The sequence below is a fragment of the Buceros rhinoceros genome, unplaced genomic scaffold, assembly GCF_000710305.1.
Source record: "Buceros rhinoceros silvestris isolate BGI_N320 unplaced genomic scaffold, ASM71030v1 scaffold2529, whole genome shotgun sequence".
NCBI lineage: Eukaryota > Metazoa > Chordata > Aves > Bucerotiformes > Bucerotidae > Buceros > Buceros rhinoceros.
In genome coordinates, this window is record NW_010431911.1 from 294 (window position 1) to 19,486 (window position 19,193).

The following is a 19,193-nucleotide window of genomic DNA, read 5'->3' on the forward strand; positions in this document are numbered from 1 at the left end:
GTCAGTGCGTCTGTCTTAGGGTCTGCAGGTGATACAAAGCTTGCGTGTTGTAACGGCCTTGGTAAGAAAAAAGTTGCGGTGAAAGGGGTATCATTAAAGGAAGACCTTAAATACTAAGGAAAAACTGCTCCTGACACTAAAACTGAAGTTCTGAAGTAACTGACAAAGAGGAGCATTTTCTCAGCTGCGGTTTAAGACAGGAAGGAAAAGACCAAAGCAGTAGAATTAGGATTTTGCTTACAGTGAAATTACTGCTTATAGGGGTTGGGGAATAATTGCCAAAAAGTTGTACACAGAAATTTATCTCAAGAAAAATTTATATTGATGTAGTATTCTGAATCTTCATTCATTCCCGAGATGGAGGTACAGTCAAAGAACAATCTGAAGGCAGACTGGCAAGAATCAAGACAGATAGGCCAGCTTCCCAGAAAATATACCAATGAATAGAAAATTAAATACTGGCCTGTATTTTATATTTATAGTTACGTTTTTGTTTCATATAATGGGCTGTTCTACCTGCGGGGGGAGGAATTTACTTGAAATTAGACAATACTCTCTCTGTAAGGTACTGAGATGCTTGAACTACAAATAACTTACCTGTTTCCATTTTGCTATCACTAAATAAAAATGACACAGATCTGTGGTACAAAATAGTTCTGACATTTCTGCTGGATGCCACTGTGCTATGCACACTCACAGAAAATATCGTGCTTTACTATTCCCAGGTTTTCAGGCACAGAACCCGTCTAAATCAGCCAGCTTTTTTTCTTAGAAGTACCATTACATTCCATTCAGGGCTTCTTCTAAACTCTCTGGTGCTTGCGCTATTTGAGGCTGTCAGGTGATGTTCAAAATCTTGTTTTAATCTTAATTTGACTTAGATGAAACTTCCAAAATATTTTGGAAGAAAAAAATGCTTGGGTTTATTGTCTTTTCTGTCTGTTCAGCTGCAATTTGAAATAGCTCTTCCTTCTCTTCAAAAGTCCTCAAAAAAAGACAAACACACATGTAGAGATAGTTCATATTCCTAAAATACCTATATTTAGAAAACAAATTTCTCAAGTTCTTCCCACACGCCTTCTACATCTCTGGATGTTACTTTTGAGAAAACTTGAGTGTTAGACATCACCATTTTGTAGTGATAGAGAAGAGATTATAAAATGATCTCATAAAGGAATTGTTCAGGGAATTAAACTGGATAAAATATTGGTGTATTATAAAAAGAAAGAAAAAAGGAAAACCGCAAACATCTTCTAACAGTCCTTTCTTAAATTTAACTTTTCCTTAGATTTTTCCCTGGTGACTTATACTCTAGCAAGGCCCTGCATGTTTTTGTCCACAATACGCATCAGCTATTCTGTGACATTTTCATATTCTCAGAAAACAGTGTGTTTTAATGCTTTTTGGCTAGTGGGCCACTACAATTCCAAAGGGAGTTCAAAGCCATACTGCAATAAATGGAATTCAGATGGATATGATAACTTCACACTGACTGTGAACTAGTTTACATTTAGTAAAACGTATGCGAGAATTTACCAAATGGTTCTCTGTGCCGTTTGGATTTGTTCTTTTCCCCATAATCTGCGTATATCCAAAGCGCTCGGTATATCTATATATAAGCAAGTTGAGTAATGCAGATCCTGTTTCCTGCACATGCATACAATACTCGTCAACATGTTGGGGATTGAGGAAGAGTGTTCCTGAAGGCACAGGGGCAGGTAGAGGTCTAAGCTCTGACTGATCGCTGTATTCTTTGAATTCCTTCCTAGATTGAAGGAAGAATTATAGAGGATGGCGAAACACCGACTCCTCCAAACCCGTCTGGCCAGTGTCCCATCTGTCGCTGGAATCTGAAGCATAAGTACGATTATGTGGTGAGTTTCATGAAGGAGAGTTCCCCCATCCTCATAGCTGGATAAACACTGCTTTCAGATCTCCGTGCTGGATGACCGGCCCCTCTGGTCTTTTGCTGGGTGTAGTAAAGATAGGTAACTCCATCTCTGCTTCTCTTGGGTGTAATAAGAGCTTCCTACGTCATAATTGTTTGCCTTGGCTGATGGTATTGCTGGGAAAAGTAAGGAGGAGCTCATATCAAACAGGAGCTTTGGAATTATACAGCTGGCCATCTGATCTGAGAAGGCTGTATGTCTCTCTTGTGTCAAGATGTATTCCAGCATTGTACTTCCAGGAGCGTCAAACTGGAAGGCAACATTTAGTCAACTGATTCAGGCTACTCTAACTCCAGAGAGGCCAAAAGACTTGACTAGATCAAATACATGTTTTCAAGTACTTCACTTTCTCATTGGGTTGTTGTCCAATAGCTGTTTTATGTCACTTTTAAGACTCTTGATGGGTATGAAGGAGAGCATACGTGTTTACATCCCTTGCACCAGCAAAAGGTTTTTATTCAAGCTTTTTGCAGGAAGTGTTAACGAGAAGTTTATTGACTAATGAGGGGATTACTAACACCAAATGTAGAATATGGGAGGGAAATCCTGTAATGCTTTAAAACAAAAGCACAACTGTCAAGAACAGTTTGGAAGAAGCATGCAATAGGAGATGCAGAATATAACTTTACAAGAGGTCATTCAAACACAGACTTTACAAAAGGACTGAGTGCCTCCCTTACGGACTAAAAACTCAGTGCTGGAATTGGAAAAGAAGAAAACCAGGCAGGAACATGCTGTTACTAGGATGAGGCAACAGAAAACTCAGAATAAGTTAATGTCAATAGGATTAGGGTGAGGGAGATGCAAATGCATCTTGAGGAAAAGAAATCTTTGTGAGAAAGTCTGTTAATGAGAGAAGAGGACAGGAAGCCATGTTGTCTGCAGAATGACTAAGCTGCTCGCATGCAGGCCTGCACACAGAAAAGAAAAATCATGTTTTAATATCTAGGTTGTAGTGGCAATCTTGCAAATATTAAACAATAGGAAGAAGGTACAGAAATAATTTAAGCGTTGAATTAGGTACAGACCGCAGGAGTGGTTTGCATGTAAGGATGGCATCTTGAGGGAGTTAGCTAATAAATATTTTACTTCACTTGCAGAATTTTTTTTAAGTATGAAAAAAGTCTTAAGGAATCACCAAATAGTTTGAAAATACTAAATATTTAGTATTTTACTAAAGAGGAAGGTGAATGATGCTGATGATTACCACTTGGTAAATCAAACATTGCAAATTCCAAGTAAAATCATACCAACTAGGAGTAAAAACTAGTAACCTGTTGGATAGGAATAACTATGACATGTGAATTATGAAGAACGTGAGTATGGCAGTAGTGCCAGACAAAATACTTGCAGTTACTCCAGGCAGGTGAAACACCACCTATGAGATGTAAATGATGTATCAGTTTAGTACCTTTTAAAGCCTGTGTTGCAGAAATTAAGTTGTTTAGGATCCAAGTGTTGTCGATGATTCTGACTCAGGCTGGATGCAGGATTAAATAGTGTAATAAGCTGGGGATGGGAGTATTTAGCATTCTCTGGTCTGGTTTCTCAGCAATCTGGGAAGGCTAAAAATACAAATAATTTGCAGATGATAATAAATTAGGAGAAATAGCAAATGCCATTAAGGTATGGAAAGTACTACAAAAACAAACCATGTTTCTTTTTTATGGCCTGTGTTTGCAATTTCTTGTAACTCTTCTTTATGGCTGCTGAAAGCAACTAGGAAGGACTAGAGAAGTGATTGTATCTCTGTGCTCAGCACCTCAAATACTGCGTTCAGTTTTGGACCTCTTGCTACAAGAAAGACATTGAGGTGCTGGAGCTTGTCCAAAGAAGGGCAATGAAGCTGGTGAAGGGTCTAGAGAATAAGTCTTAGGAGAAGGAGCTGAAGGAACTAGGGAGAAGGAGGCTGAGGGGAGACCTTATTGTTCTCTACAACTACGTCAAAGGAGGTTGTAGCAAGGTGGAGGGTCAGTCTGTTCTCCCAAATAACAAGGAGGACAGGAGGGAGTGGCCTCAACTTGCACCAGGGGAGGTTTAGGCTGTGTATTAGCAAAAATTTTTTCACTGCAGCGGTTGTAAAGCACTGGAACAGGCTGCCCAGGAAGGTGGTGGAGTCCCATCCCTGGAGCTATTTGAAAGGCGTGTAGATGGGGTGCTGAGGGGCATGGTTTAGTGGTGACCTGGCAGTGCTGGGTTAACAGTTGAACGTGATAATCTCTTCCAACCAAAACAGTTCTATGATTCTATTCTATGAATTGTGTTGTAATCAAAACAGACCAATCACACTGGAATATACTCCAGAAAAACTCCGGACAAACTATAAACTGATGCTCAGGGATGAAATGAGCCATGGGAGTGGATTAAATCTTGGAAATTAATATATAGACTCACTTTCTACTGCTATCTGTGGTGGAACGCTGTTGCACAAAGAGGTAATAGTGCCATTAAGAACCACAGAAGTGGCTTTAGACAATGCGATGCCTCAATTCCGGGTTTAGACGTAGGCTGTTGGTCTCAACGGACAATGTAAAGCGTGAGTCTTAGGTGCATTTGTAAAGTGAACTAAGGTTATGAGTTTTCTTGCGCTCTTTAATTCAGTTTGATTCTTAGATCCTGATTTCTACTGTTCAGTATGAAGACAAGAGAAGACTGTGTATGAGGAGAGATCCTGCAGCCAGTCATGAGAACTATTGCTGAGATCGTTTCTAAGGAATTGTGGTCCTGAAGACAAACTAGGAACATGTCCGTCCTGGTCTGTAGTTTTTGAATGCATATGCATCTGGTGTATTTATATATTCAGTACTCCTGTTGTAGAGCAGAGGAGAACCTGGACAAAAAGCTAGAGAGGGCAGTGTGAATTGCTATTTCAGAACTGTGGAAGTTTCTTACCCCAGTATTAAGAAGCATTCCTCTGTGGGGCTTACGAAAACTAGGAGAAATTTCATTTCTGGAGCAGACCAACTCTTTTGCTTGAGTAAGACCCTTATATGTTTGAGTCTTTGTACGAGTCACAGATTTTCAGGCTTTTGAATATAAAGGTGAATAAAATCTCACTTTTCCACACAGAAGTACTCTTTGCTTTTTCTTTGCTGCAGCAGTCGTGAGGAGCAGAATCTTGAAATGCCTAATTAAGTGCAGTCATCTAACTGTGTGGGTAATTAAACAGTGGCACAACTCACTGGTGGTTAATTGTCCTTAAAAGTCTGTAAATTGAGAACAGCTATTTTTGTTAAAGATATAGCCTAGTTCATAGAGCATAACCTTTAAGCTGTGTTTGGTAAGGGATCAGACTAGGTGGGTCACAGTGGTTTCTTTGACAAGCTGAGATCAGTCAGTTGCACAGAAGGGAAAGTGTGAACTTTTTTTGCTTGGGACGCTTGTAATTGAACTGAATGAGGCACTATGAAAAGGGAAGTGTTGAATTAGCCCCTGAGGGAGCTGAGTAATATGACCTCATAGGACTTTTCTTTTGTCATGTGCATCTAGCACAGTCTAAAGTAGTGGCATAATGAGTTACTTTGGCACTAAGAGAACTGGGGGACCAATGTCTTCAAAGCTATTAATCAACTGAACAGGCATTGTGAGCACCAGCAGGCCATGATTCCAACCTGCCTCAGCTGTGGAGTGGAGGGCTGCAGTTGTCTTTGCCAGTTCAGTCCTTAGTCTCTGAGACTCAGGATAACAGAGCCCGAGGTATAAATTCCCACACTTTGTGGTCTGCCTGTGTCTGTCCATTGAAACTGAGACCTCAGTTGATTTTTTTTTTTCTTACATCTATTGGGGATAAAAAATTATTTTGCTCATTGTCAGGATGCAGCTGGATTGAAACCTGCAATCCTGTTAGAAAATGCTGGTGAATGGTGTACAGCTCCCAGGAGTAAGGGAGAAGGGAAAAACTGGACTCTTGTATAACCGGAAATAATGACTGGCAGACTTGTCTGATACAGCCTGGTAGTGATTTGGCTACACAGACAGAATTCTTCTTGAGGTAATGAAGATTTCAATGACTTGCATGTAAGCAGTCAAGGATCCTGCTTTTCAGAGTGTCTGCAGATATGGGTTGCCATCCATTCACAAGAATGTGCTACATACAGTGTTTCGTTTAGCAAGTTTATCCAGCCCTTTTAGGGTGAAGGCTAAACTTGTTTTTTGTTTTCCCCCTTACCCACTTCAAACATCGTTAGACTGAGTAGGCAGTAAATATGTCATTTTGCTTTGGCAGCAATTAGGGGAAACCAAACTATAAGCTTTGCTTAGTAGCCCTGGATTAATTCAATCCAAGTTGTTTTCATCAAGTGCTGCACATTACAGGGGTGGGAACCTGGGTCCAGCCTCATGGGAGCTGTCCAGTGATTAAAGCAAATCCGTGGTTACAGGCTTGGCTGTCCACTAGCACAAAATACGAATTTCATGGAACATGACGGCACCATGAGAACTTGCCAGACATATTTTTTTTTCTTTGATTCCTCCACATACTTGTTTGCTTCCCACCACACCTGCCCCATAAAGTTGACTATACCTGTCTTCTTTGCTTGGCTGTCCACTAGCACAAAATATGAATTTCATGGAACATGACGGCACCATGAGAACTTGCCAGACATATTTTTTTTTTTCTTTGATTCCTCCACATACTTGTTTGCTTCCCACCACACCTGCCCCATAAAGTTGACTATACCTGTCTTCTTTCTCCCTGTGGTAAGATGCATTTGTGATAGTACTCTGGAAGAGGCACCTGGCCTGGTAACTGTGGGGATCTTCAGAAATGAACAAACCTTCTGTCAAATGTGCAGCATTTTAAGCCAAACAGCGAGTGTAATTTGGAGTTGCGGTGGCTGGAACATAGATGATTTCAGTTAAGAAATGACTGCCACACAAGGGTGTTGGTCAGTTGGTGACACTTGGTCAGAGATAATAATAAAGGATGGATTTTCCTGACTTTTTCCACAGGGAGAAAAAGAAGGACTATTTTCCTTTGCTTCCCACCTCCCCCCCTTTCCATGGAAACACTTGATAACGACCCTGTGACTCCACGAGGCGTGGTGCTAGTATGAGAAATCACTTGGACCACACACACCCATCACAAGAGCCTGTGGCCCTGCTTAGGCTTTCACGGCTGCAAATACTGAAACAGCCTCAAACTTGCCATCAGCTCCCTTTTTGCTCTTCCCCACAGAGTAATGCAGCAGGCTAGTAGAAAAGTCTAGAAAGTTCTTTCTCTTTCTAGGCACTTGTGGCTGAACAGTCCTTTTTCACTTAAGGAAGCAGTGTGTTTGTGCTAAATAGCAAGTTGAGGTGGTGGTGGTTTGGAGAACTGGATAGCTAAAGAAGAGGAAAAAGGGGGATGGGTCTTGCTCTGGTTTCCTGAATCTAATCCAGTGCGTTTCAGGAGTGGCTGAAAGTCAGTGCCCTTGGAGTGCTCAACTGGCCTCTGTCCAGTTTCCACCAACACAGCTGGCACCAGCAGGTCCCCTGGATACTGTTCTCATTGGCAAGGCCTCGCATTAGCTGCGCTGAGGATGCTTTGCTTCTGTCCTAACCATAGATGGCCTCTCAGAAGCTTGCTGCTCATTGCTCGGCTGTGCTTTGCTCATTTTTTGAATACATCACTGTATGGTGGTTGGTAAGTCATTTTGTCTTGGTGAGAAGTTGCCTAACCTGCCATGTTTTCAAAGGAGCTGGATCTGGAAATCAGTCTGAACACATTCATTGTAGACAAGTGGAGGTAGAAAGGAAGCCAGATGACAAAAGAGGGAAACTGTGTGTCATGATGATATTAGTGAGGGTGGGATTGAAGGCAGGGAGGAGGACAAAAACAAACCTTAAAAACCTAAAACAAAAAAAAACCTCTACATTTTGACTGCAACACTTGTATGACGGCATCTGTCAGAATGGGTCATTACCATAAAGCTATGCCAAATTCCAGCAGCCCCCTTTCAGAGCTGAGCTAGTTTCCTGCAGTAGGGATGGGTGCATAATCCTAGATAGCTAGGTCTTCTGAATATACATTTTATATCCACTTGTGATTGTTTGCTTTTGCAACGGCAGTAAATGAAGCTAGAAATGCTCCAGGGAGCTCTTTGTGAAAGAGCAAAGATAGGGGGGTGGGAGCAGGTCTGTGAATGTGTGAACAGGCAGAGTCAGGGTCACCCAACGTGAAAAGCAACAAGTATTCTTTGTTCTTGCCTGTTTCCCTAGACAGGGGGTGTGTAAAGCACTGATGTATCTGGTTTGAATTCTCATTCTGTCAGGGTGCTCGCTGGCAGGTTCCTTCCAGCCTCCAGGCAGCCTCTGCGTGGTCCAGCTACCTCAGCTACGAACATGTTTACAGCAGCGGTGGAGAAGTAAACTCTCAACTAGCAACACATCTGTCAACAGATGGGGAAAAACAAGCACAGAGTCTCCAGAGGCCCTTTGGGCCAACTTATGCTGACGTCAGCATGTCAAGGGGACCTGACTGTATTGGCCTGAGGGGTACATTTGCACTGCTGCTGTGAGTAGAAGTGGAGAGCATATATCTGAATACTGTGCTGCTGTGCTGTGTACAGTTAAATCACTCGTGCAACAGCTGTGCTGCTGTGTTTAAAAATTTATCCCAGCCCTGTGATACTATCTGGTCCTAGAGATCCTTTTAATTTTGTTTTTATTAAGAGTGCTTTACATTTCTAGAGCTCTTAATTGGAAGGGTCAACAGCAGTGTAATGTAAATGATTCTTGAATCATGGACGAACTTTTGGCATGCTTCAAGTGCTCCTTCTACCCAGCATGGCTGTAACAGCCCCACCTAATGCATGCAGAGCTGAAGGACTTAAGGCAGCAATTTACCCTATTAGGTCTTTCTCCTCAGCACATGTTCTTTTCTTACAAAAAGCTTCTTCATGCAAGATCTTGAACCGCTTCCCTGCTCTCCACCCCTCCGGAAAGACATGAGGGAAGTTCCACCATGGGAAACCAGATACAAGTTTGAAGAGTAGATAGCAGAGAACAGTCTTGCTCTGAGGGAACAAGGAGGGGGCTAGAGGTGATCTAACATATCTGTGACCTTTAGGATAGTAGCTGTGATGGCATTTCAAGTTGAGTAAACACTGTCCATCTGTAGGTCTTGTGTAACTGTGCCTGAGTACCTAGGACACATTATCTTAGCTAGAATCTTGGAGCAAGTGACACTGAAGTAGCAAGGATTGCAGTTGACATCATGTGTTTACACTAGTGAAGTCAGGAGAAGACTCAGACCATCTGAGTGACCTTACTGAACTAAGCTGGCAGGCGGAGTGACAGCAAGCAAAAGCCACTTGTTGTCAAGCAGCAGCCAGAATGCGTAAGAAGGAATCATTGCTTTGTTTTGCTTTGTTCCAAGTTCTGTACACAGCATGAAGGTCATCACAACACCTAAGAATCACAGCAGTTAAAGTAGCTGTAGCACTGATGGTTCTGCCCTTCTCTTGCTCCCTCAGGATGTCTTGCTGCTGAGTCAGTTTATCCGTTCTGATGGAGGGATGCTGCCACGAAGGATCACAGGCCTCTGTTTGGAGGAGCACAAGAAGATTGCTGTCTGTGTGCAGATGGCTCACCGTGCAGGTACCTAGCCTTCTTCTGAGACAACCCTTACTGGGGGGCTACCCATAGAACCCTTTGAGAGGGGTCTCCCACCCAATTAATACAGCTCAATGAGATTTCATTGTCCAGTCACCCAGCAAACTCCTTATGGTCCAAGTGCTGGGACAGGATGATGGATCAGAGACTACTTGTTCTGCTTTCTTTGTGTCTTGGCTCCTGTCTTGGCAGCAGATATTTAGCCTCGTACTTGACTCTACCATTGCAGAAAGATCTGGCTCAGTCTCTAATAACTAATGGTTAAACACTAGCTTTTGAAATTACTTGATTTAGCATAAGCTTGACCTGTCTTGTTAATAACATTCACCTGTCTACCATCTGCCATGCGAAGGCTTTCTCACTTTACCCTGCGAGTGGAACCCAGGTTGACACAGAGTATTGTGCTGATCTTTATGCCTGCTTCTTGAGTTGAATCCAAGGTAAATGGACTGAGTATTTTAATAGCCAGGTTTTCATCCTGGAGATGGAATCTGCCTGGGCACCAGTGCCCTGTGTCCTCTCAAAAAGCCTCTTTGATGAGCCTAAGTGGCTGTGTCTTTGCTGTGGATTTCCTCTCTATACCCAGCAGAACCTCCTAGTTTCTTCTTTCGCTGGGGTGAAGATTTCGCAATGACTAAAAATAAAACACCCTTTCAACTGTACTTGAGTTTTTGCTGTGCTGCCGCAGTAGGGACCTGGGTTGCCTGGCTTACAAGGTGTAATGTAACTTCGGAATGCTATAGAGGCAAGGAGGCACTGCAGAATACTGTCATACTTTTCTGTTTCAGGTTTGTTGCCAAACCACAGGCCTCCACTTCCTGAAGGGCATGTTCCCAAGAAACCCAAGCTCAACAGGTGAATAGTCTTGTTTTTCCACATCTTTTTTTTTTTTTTTTCCAGGAATAGATTGAAGAGGAAAAGCAGTTACTTATAACTGCATAAAGCATGCCTTGGGCAACAGAGTTCATAAAGAGTACTCAGAGCATTTCAGAGAAGGAGGGTCTGTCATGATATTATCTTGTCAGTCTTTTAAGGATAAGCCACATCTCATTCAAACCATTTACCCACAGAGGATTAAAACTGCCACACGTTAGAGTCTGCCCTCCCTTCCTCGGCGTCACTCGACTCCTCATCACTAACACTCAGTAGGGCAGTCTCAGGAGGATACCACAGAGAAGGAGTCACAGCATCACAGAGTAGTTGAGGTTGGAGTGGCCTCTGGAGATCATCTAGTTCAAGCCCCCAGCTGAAGCAGGGTCATGTGGAGCACGTTACCCAGGACTATGTGCCTGGTCAGGTTTTTAATATCTCCAAGGATGGACCTTTCACAGTTTCTTTGAGCAGCTTGTTCCAGAGAATCACTCTCATAGTGAAACAGTGTTTTCTTACACTGGGACAGAATTTCTTGTTTTAATTCATGCCTCTTGTCCTGTCACCAGGCACTGCTGGAAGAGCCTGTCTCTGTCTGCTTTATAGCCTCCCTTCAGGTATTTATAAACATTGGTAAGACACCCTGGAGCCTTCTTTTCTACAGGCTGATCAGTCCCTCCTCTCTCAGCCTTTTGATGCCTGCCTCTCAGCAGGAGGGTGCTCAGGAGGTGTATCAGCAGTGAGTGGGGGGCTGAGCAACCAGCAGGGGCCCACCACAAGCTGCTTCCCCTCCGCCCATTTCCCCCAGTCAGCGATTCACCATCCAGCTGCCCTTCCTGTGCAACAAGATATCTTTCCCCCTCCCTGGCCTAAATGGTCATTGGCCTTTGGTGGGCAAAGGGAAAGCCTGTGGCTGTCTCCTGCGGCTGTGCTGGGCACTCAGAGGTGCTAATCCCCTGTTTATGACCTCACACTCTGTTTCCATGAGGATGTCAGAGCAGTTTATGAACCTCACATTAGCAGACTGTGGAGTTACCAGAGGCCATGGAGTTGTTGCTAGGAGAAGTTAGGCTGCAGGGCTGGGGACAGCTGGAGACTCCTGCATTTCAGGTCTGACTGTCCACAGTGAAGATCTGAGGCAAGTTCTTGAAAATGCCCTTAGATACTGGCAGGCTGTGTACTGAGCATTAGTGAAGATCCAATTAGAGGACTCTGCATTTGATGCAGCTCTAGCCATCAGGTGCTTCAACTCTGAAAACTTCTTTCCTGTGACTTACAAGTCTTTGGGATTCTTCAGCAGCTGTAGCAGCTGTGGGGTGGAGCACATGATATAGTTAGCATTTGCATAGCAGGTTGAGACAAGAAATGGTAAATTCTGTATTTTGCTGGAATCGCATCAGGACTGCAGACCTAATGGCCGACTCTGATAAATTGTCCCGTTAATTCTAGTGAGAACAAAGAACTCTGGATATGTTCTACATGAAAGTAGGTGTGCTGCACCTCTAAAATAAAGAAATATAAACTGAAGAGTAGTATCCAAGCCCTCCCTATTGTGCTGCTAGTCCCTTCCTGTACCACCCTTGTTTCTCTCCTCCCAGCAAGCAGGGTTGGAAGCTGGAGACCAAGGAAGCTCTCAGTGATTTTACCAGCACTGTAGAGTGACAGACTGTTCTTATATTCCAGAGTCACCTATGTGTGCAGGCCACCACACACCAGGACCGCTTGGGAAACGGTCACGCACAGCTGCAGGTCAAACTTCTATCCTTGCTTTCAGGAATGGAAACCTGAATAACTCAGAATTTTTCTTTCCAGCCTGGAGGTTGTCGCATGGATAGCGTGAATTAACACTCTATCCAGAACAGTCACTGAGTCCAAGCCAGCATCTAGATATGTTCTTAATGTGAATATAGAACTCATTGTCAACTGGCAGGTCCAACATGTTTGATAAAGCACAACACTGTGAAGTTGTTCCCTTTGCAAAAGGTCTGAGCTTTGTCAGCAAGAGGTGCTGTAGATTAGAGTGCTCGATTTTGAGTGTTCAGCTGCCACTTCATTTTCGGCTTCCTACTGGAAGAACAGAGTTTGGCACAGATAATATCCAAGTCAGTCCCTCCTCCATCACCTGAACTGAACTGCTGTATGTTATGAAAGAGGCAGGTTCCATGTGAACTCCTCATGAATTACAGGTTTTGGGCTCCATGGACATCTGTCATCCCTGGGAGCAGAATCTGGTTTCACTGCTATCAGTGTTTCACTCCAGCTGCATGTGGTTTCTCTCATCTGAGTGGAAATTGTGCTGTGGGTAGCACGTGATTCAAAAGAAAGGAGCTAGAGTGGCTGCAGGTGAGCAAAGCCAAGAAGTGTCCTGGGCAGGGATGTGGCAGGGATGAGGCAGTCTTGCCAGCACTTTGATCAAATGCCTCCTGCATTCTGTAGTCCTCTGCCTTCTGCTCTTAATCCAAACAAAAGCCAGATTGAAGAAGTTCAGTGAGGGTTCAGAAGTTCAGCCCTGAACTGCATCAACATGGCCTTTGCTTGAGCTGCGTGCGTGACTGCAGTTGCCTCATGGGTAGGTCGTATCCCTTACCCAGCGTGTGGAAGCCCTGTGTCTGCTCCTGGGTGTTAAGCAGCAGCCTCTGAGTTGGGAAGGTTTTGGGACCCTCCTGCCCACTGGATAAAATCCACGACAACGGAATTCAATGTGCCACAGAGATTTTAGGCGATTGCAGTGATTGTAGGTGACTAACCATGGTTGTTTCTTTCATGTTGTGTATCTTGCCTTTTCCCATCAGGGAATCCCACCAGGATTCCCATCACACTTTATCCAAATGACTCATTTGTGTAGCTGTAGTCTAGAGATTCTGACTGTTGTCCAGGATTCTGCTATACTCAAGGGGACAAGCAAAGCGGAGCGTTGGGGTGAGTTGCTGGTCACCAACACTCAGTTCTCTCAGCTTTTGTCCAAAGTGAGAGCTCTGCATGGTGAGGTAACAGGTTAGAAGACTGCAGACCACCTGTGTTTGGCATTCACATGGAGACTCTGTCCTTACAATCCTGAGCTGATTGGGAAAATTGGGACCATCTGCCAGTGCGTGTTTGTAGGTTATTGTAAAAACTCCCCAAGACAAACCAAGTGGTTGGGTACAATGGAAAGTTGGGTGCCTTGGCTAGAAAAGGGAGTATTCTACCTTACGTAGACAGCAGAGTTTGCAGAAAAGTCCTATCTGATGGGCTTTGAAGCTTTCATATGTGAGTTTTGTAGATTGTTTTTACTCTCAGGAAAAAAGGAAATCTGGGAAATCTGTGAAAAAGTAAATCTGGGTTAGTCAAAGAGGAAAAGGAACTTTGTAGACTTACTGCTCCCAGACATCAGGCTTTTGCCACTGCTGAATCAAGGTAAAAAAAAAAAAAAGGCAGCAAGCAAAATAAGACAAGTTTGAATTTGGGACAAAGCAAGTATTAAAAGCGCTAAAAGCAAATATGTTCCAGGAAGGGAAAGCGTCCAAATGTCTGTTTCAGCTAACAATGAAAAGCCCCAGCCTGCAGTCCCCAAAGGAAGCCAAAAGCCTGGACCAGAGGGCTGGATTAGACCTGCTCAAAAGAGAAATAACAAAAGCTTTAAAGTCAGGCCATTACTAAATCCTCCTTCCTATGCAGAATTGGGGTGTGCACTTCCATCCCCCACACAGAAACAGAGGGATCTCTTAAAAAGTCACTGTCTGTCTAAACCTGCAGACAGCATTGATGTGTATCTCGCATTCACACATTCACTTCTCTTCCAGTGAGATCATTTATTATCACAGGAGCGCTTTCCCGTAAGCGTGTGGACATGTGACCAGAACTGCACTTGGCACACTGATGCATTGAAACAATTTGGGATTTTTTTTTTCTTCCTTCTATGTAAGTGCAGCCTTGTAATACCAAAACTTGCGCTGCAGACCTTCCCCTGCAGCAAGGGAAATATGAAAAAAAGGGGCCTAACCCCATATGACCATCTGATACCTCTACAGCTTCTTCCAGAGGAGCTACTGTGGCACAGTTCTTCAGATTCCAAACTGGAGACCTGTGTTTGGTCTCTCCGAACGCTCCTTGTGTTTGAAATTAGAGACAGGAGAGTCACTCCTACTCCCTGTCCTGATGTTGTTAGGTAAGGGATACCACTAACACACTAGCATAACATTAAAGATCGAGAGGGACTAGTTTAATACACACATAGGAGAATAACTGGCTGGGTCTCACTTTTGCTGTGTTCTGGATCTCTTCTGCTGTTGCTTCTACGTGTTTTAACTATCATAAACTCCTCAAAGCAAAAGCATTTTGGAAGTGGCTTCACTTCAGTGGCAGGAACCTCCCAATGTGATAATTTTTCAATTTGTGCTGTTCGGGATTGCTGAGGAAAAGTGCTAGGCTGTTACACAGTCTACAGCTGCCTGGCATAGCAAGCTTTCTTTGTGGTCCTCAGGAGCATGCCAGATGCCCTCAGACAAATGCATTACATGATCTCTGTCCAAAGTTCTTAATATCCCAGATTTGTACAATGCAAATAAAAGGTAACAAAGCTGTTTGGGATGACTGATTGAGGTTACATTAAGACCATGGGATTACTCAACAGAGGCATGCAAACATCGCTGGACAAAGTTTATCAGTCTGTTCCAAATTCTAATTTGTTGGAGCATTGTTTGTGCAGATTATGCTAGGGTTTTACTTTGGATCCTTATTGTCTGAAAAGACTCCTCTTTCTCTAAGGACTTCTATTCCTCTCTCTACTGGTAGCAAAAGATTTAAAGCCTAACAAAACTCCAGGCCACCCAGCCACAAGGTAAGATTTCCAGTAACTGATTCTGGACTTGAAATCCCCCGCCTGGTTGCAAAGCCAACTCTAAAACTGCAGATGGTAAAAAGCAGAGGATATTTGCAAGGCGTTGCTCTTCACAGAGATTTGTAGTTATGGTGATGATTCCATTCTAGTATCCCTTACGCTGTAGCTTCTGACTTCCTGCCCCAGCAAGCTGCAATAGTATTGTACAGAGAACACTAAAGCGAATTTGGAAATAGGAAAATTCAGGACTAGGCCAGAAACCCATCCCATGCAGGAGGAATAACTGATTATCCACCAAAAGTAAACTAATCCCTTTTCAGAGACGTTATTTCTCACAGAGTTTAGTCTTTGTAATTTGTTGACCTTCTTGAGGCCAGTGGTTGAAATAACAGCTCCCCCATAGAGGCTGGATGCAGCCAGTCTCCAGATCGGTGGCGATGAGGGACTTAGCGCTGCAGTTCAGCTACAGGGGGACAGCTTGCCAGCAGCCTGGAGACTACGTCTGATTTTTTTTGTGAGACTGGAAGTCAAGCAGGTGCCATTGGGTTCACTACAGAGGTGCAGTTTAGAAGTTCCAGAACAAAAATTTCTTTCTTGTGGCTCCTTCTGAATTGAGGGGGCTCTGCTCACAGTTGTTCCTTTTTATAAAGAGACATGTGGGGAGGCGCAGGCTACAATCACTGCTCCTGCCTCACGCAGAACCGTTTCTCAGTGATCAGTCTCAAATTGAAATGGGTTTGTGTTGTTTTGACAGGTACCTGACCCGCTGGTCCATCAGAGCTGCAAAGCCCATCTGGAAGAGGGGGCCTAAGTGGTGCAAAAAACCCATGCCAGTTGGACACCCTTTGCTGAAGGATAATGTCAAATACACACACAAGCCTCTCTATTTAAACCACTAGTGGCATAGTCAGTAAGCAGAGCTGGTTTCCACTGTTCTGCTTTTCTTGAAAGTTTGTCAGGTTCTCCAATGTTCTTATTCCAGAACTGCCATTAGTACTCTGTATTGTCTCCAGTGAATCACCTGTGATCTGCTCCTCCAGGAGAAAACAAGAATCAGCAAAGCAAAATTCAATGTGCAGAATTATTTGGAGAAAGCAGGGGGCAAAGACTTATACCCCAAAGCCAGAAAGGATCCGAAGGTTTTTGTTTCATTATGGTCCGTGACTGGGTTTGGAAAAGGATGCTGCTTTTCCCAACAATGAGTGGTTATTCCCCATTAATACATGTTTCAACTCAGATTGGCCTTGTTTGAGCTTTTGTACCTGTAACACCGATGGAAGAAAGAGTCTGTTGCAGCACTATGTTTCTTTGGCAGTAGCAGGATTTGTTTGTGACTACTGATACTAGTTTTTTTTATAATCTGTACTATCCATAGTCTGCAGCAGAACACTTGTGGCAGTGGCAGACAGGCATGTGTGCATCTTATGAGTCCCCTCGAGGATTCCTGGCTTGTGCTTCACTCCTGGATCTAGCAAATACAGATTGTTGACATCCTTGATGACTTGGTTTGGTTTTTTTGCCCCTTGCCATAAGTCTTCCAAATCAGAGATATGGCTGCTTCGTGGGATCGTTTGAGGCTGATAGATGTGCGTTATTTTTCATGCTGTAACTCAAAGGTGGCACCATTACTGTCCCTGTACAGTACACATATGCACTGCTGACCACCACTACTTGAGAAGTGCTACTTATAAGCCTGGTGTGATAGGCTTAAATTTATCAGGGTCATTATTGCTTTGGCTCCATTTCTTTTATATTTACCTGAGTGTTACAAATCAACACAGCCTTTTTACCTACTATCATGCCACTTCACCTTGTACTGCTTTCATCAGAATCATCTTCTATCGACATGGACAGGAACAAAATGTAAGGATAAACCTGTATTATCCAGGAAATCAAATTAGATCGTAATGGTTCTTTTTAGCCTTACTTTGTGAAATGGAAGCTCTACATTTAGCCCCTTGAACTGGCCATCTTTTTTGCTTTGGGAGACAGACCCAAGACTTCATTAACTATATTGAGAGAAAACCTCTGGCTGACCATCTCTATTTTACGAAGCTTTGAAACCTACTTCCCTTCAGAAAGAAATATATTTTTCTTTCTTCTCATACGTACAAAAGTTACTATGTCCTCTACCCCACGTAGGTCTGCTCAGTGAACTTTACTAAAGGAAAAGTCACTGGATTAAATCAGTGCCCTGAGATGAACCTGAGTAAGTACATTTTGCAAAAGACCAGGTGATGCCCACAGTTAATTTTTTTCTACAGTTTAGTGCCATGAGTTGTAAAGACTCCTCTCATTTTGGTGAAACCTAACATTTGAAAAACAAAATACTCTCCTCTTTTCAGTATGTCTTTTTAGAGCTCAGGGTTTAGTACACATCCCTTACAGTACGCATCTACTCTTGACTCCAACTCTCTATTTGTTCGTCATTCATGGCTGACAGCAGGCATTCATATCTCCAAATTAGTTTTGTGTAGGCATGGTGTCTTTGTAATCAGACAGATGGCCTAGGTTTGATTTCTGACTTAGGGCTTCGCCTATCACGGAAGAAAATGCCATTTGTACTAAAGGATCTGCAGTGACACATTACAGGGAATTCAGTCAGGAGTGGAGGGAGGATTGCACACAGTGAAATCCTAGGAAAAGAATCAGGACCAGAGTCCAGGCACAAAAGAATCCTGCTCAGTGTGCGGAGGTCTCCCACATTTATTGGAACAAGCAGTAAACAAAAATCTGCTAAGTATAAAATCTAAATGTTCTCAAGTCCTCATCCCAGACAGGAGAGTCACAGCATGAAGGGCAGATCTAAGTTCTTCTCACCAGTGCCAAAGTAGACATAGCCATATTGCTTGGTCATTGGGACATGGTAGAAGGTCAGTCCCAGCCACAGCAGGCTCCGCAGCACCACCACAGTGCCTCCCTTCTCTAGCTGGACAGTCCAGGAGCCTGTGCAAGAACAAGAACATGTGCTAATGAGTCACTGGAAAAGAGAGAGGCAGCGCTCTTGGAGCAAGCAGTCCCTAAGCTTGGGAGGACTGCAGTGGGTTCTGCCTGACATGAGCCTGCACTCTAGAGTTTGTGACCCCTGAAAAGAGGGGAAGTCAGAGAGATCAGAAACCTTTTTTTTTTCAGCATTACAGGCTGCCCTCGTTTCCAGATGTCTCTGTGTAGGTTCACACGCATATTCCCATAGCTATTTCCCTATAGCATATTCCCATGGCTATTATGGTACTGTCATGTGTCACAGGAAGGGACCCCTGGAGCTCCAGGCTTGTATACTTGATTCCTAGGAGACTCTACAGCTATTCTTGGCTGCTTCTGAGTGGGCAGCAGTTACTCTAACAAGCTCTGCCACCTACTTGGTCTAGCTAATAGCTATAGAGAGCCAAGACTAGCTGTATCAATCCTGCAAAGGTATGAAATTTCTTCTTAAAATAAACTTGTAGCATTAGTAGTAGGAAGAGGAAGAAGGCACTTTCCTGTTCCAGGGAAGAGTGGTTTCCCTGATGCAACAGCTGGGGAAGATGGAGAAAGTGAAAAGCAAGGATATTTCTCAGAGAAATTTACAGAAAAGGTTCATTCTCTTCAGTCTTTCTTGGCTTCACCATTGAAGAGGATGTGCATGGTAGGGGCAAAGGGATTAGTTTCTGCATTAATTTTGCTTTGGCTCTGCAGAGAAGGTTCAGAGACAGTGTGAAAATGGAATTTCTCCTGGATGCAAAGAGCTCTGAACCACTTAATATTTGTTTTGCATCTGACAGTCTGGGAACAATGCTAGAGGGGAGGGGGTTGGAGCATCAGCTTGGATTCAATGCCAGAGGGCAAGAAACTGCCAGGAGAAGAAAATACCAGCTTCAGGACCAAATCACTAGAGGCTACAATGTAGGGAAGGTTGTTCCTGCTAATCTCCATCTAAAAGCAAAAGCAGCAGGCCCAAATTAAAAAAAAAAAAAAAAAAAAAA

The 19,193-nt window shown here is 43.5% G+C and overlaps 2 protein-coding genes across 2 annotated transcripts in view; one reads left to right on the forward strand and one right to left on the reverse strand.

Annotated features, from left to right (window-relative positions):
• Positions 1-357: 357 nt before the first annotated feature.
• Positions 358-16,130, forward strand: MRPS18A (mitochondrial ribosomal protein S18A). Its single transcript, XM_010143555.1, has 5 exons — positions 358-363; positions 1,770-1,874; positions 9,404-9,527; positions 10,331-10,397; positions 15,986-16,130. The coding sequence occupies exons 1-5, from the start codon at positions 358-360 to the stop codon at positions 16,128-16,130; spliced, it is 447 nt and encodes a 148-aa protein (XP_010141857.1).
• A 1,793-nt stretch (positions 16,131-17,923) lies between these two features.
• The window catches only part of RSPH9 (radial spoke head 9 homolog (Chlamydomonas)), an 18,561-nt gene continuing 17,291 nt past the window's right edge, over positions 17,924-19,193 (reverse strand). Inside the window, exon 4 of the mRNA XM_010143554.1 lies at positions 17,924-18,177. Within this exon, the coding sequence (XP_010141856.1) occupies positions 18,017-18,177 (161 nt within the window). The 3' untranslated portion in view covers positions 17,924-18,016. The remainder of the gene's footprint in view (positions 18,178-19,193) is intronic.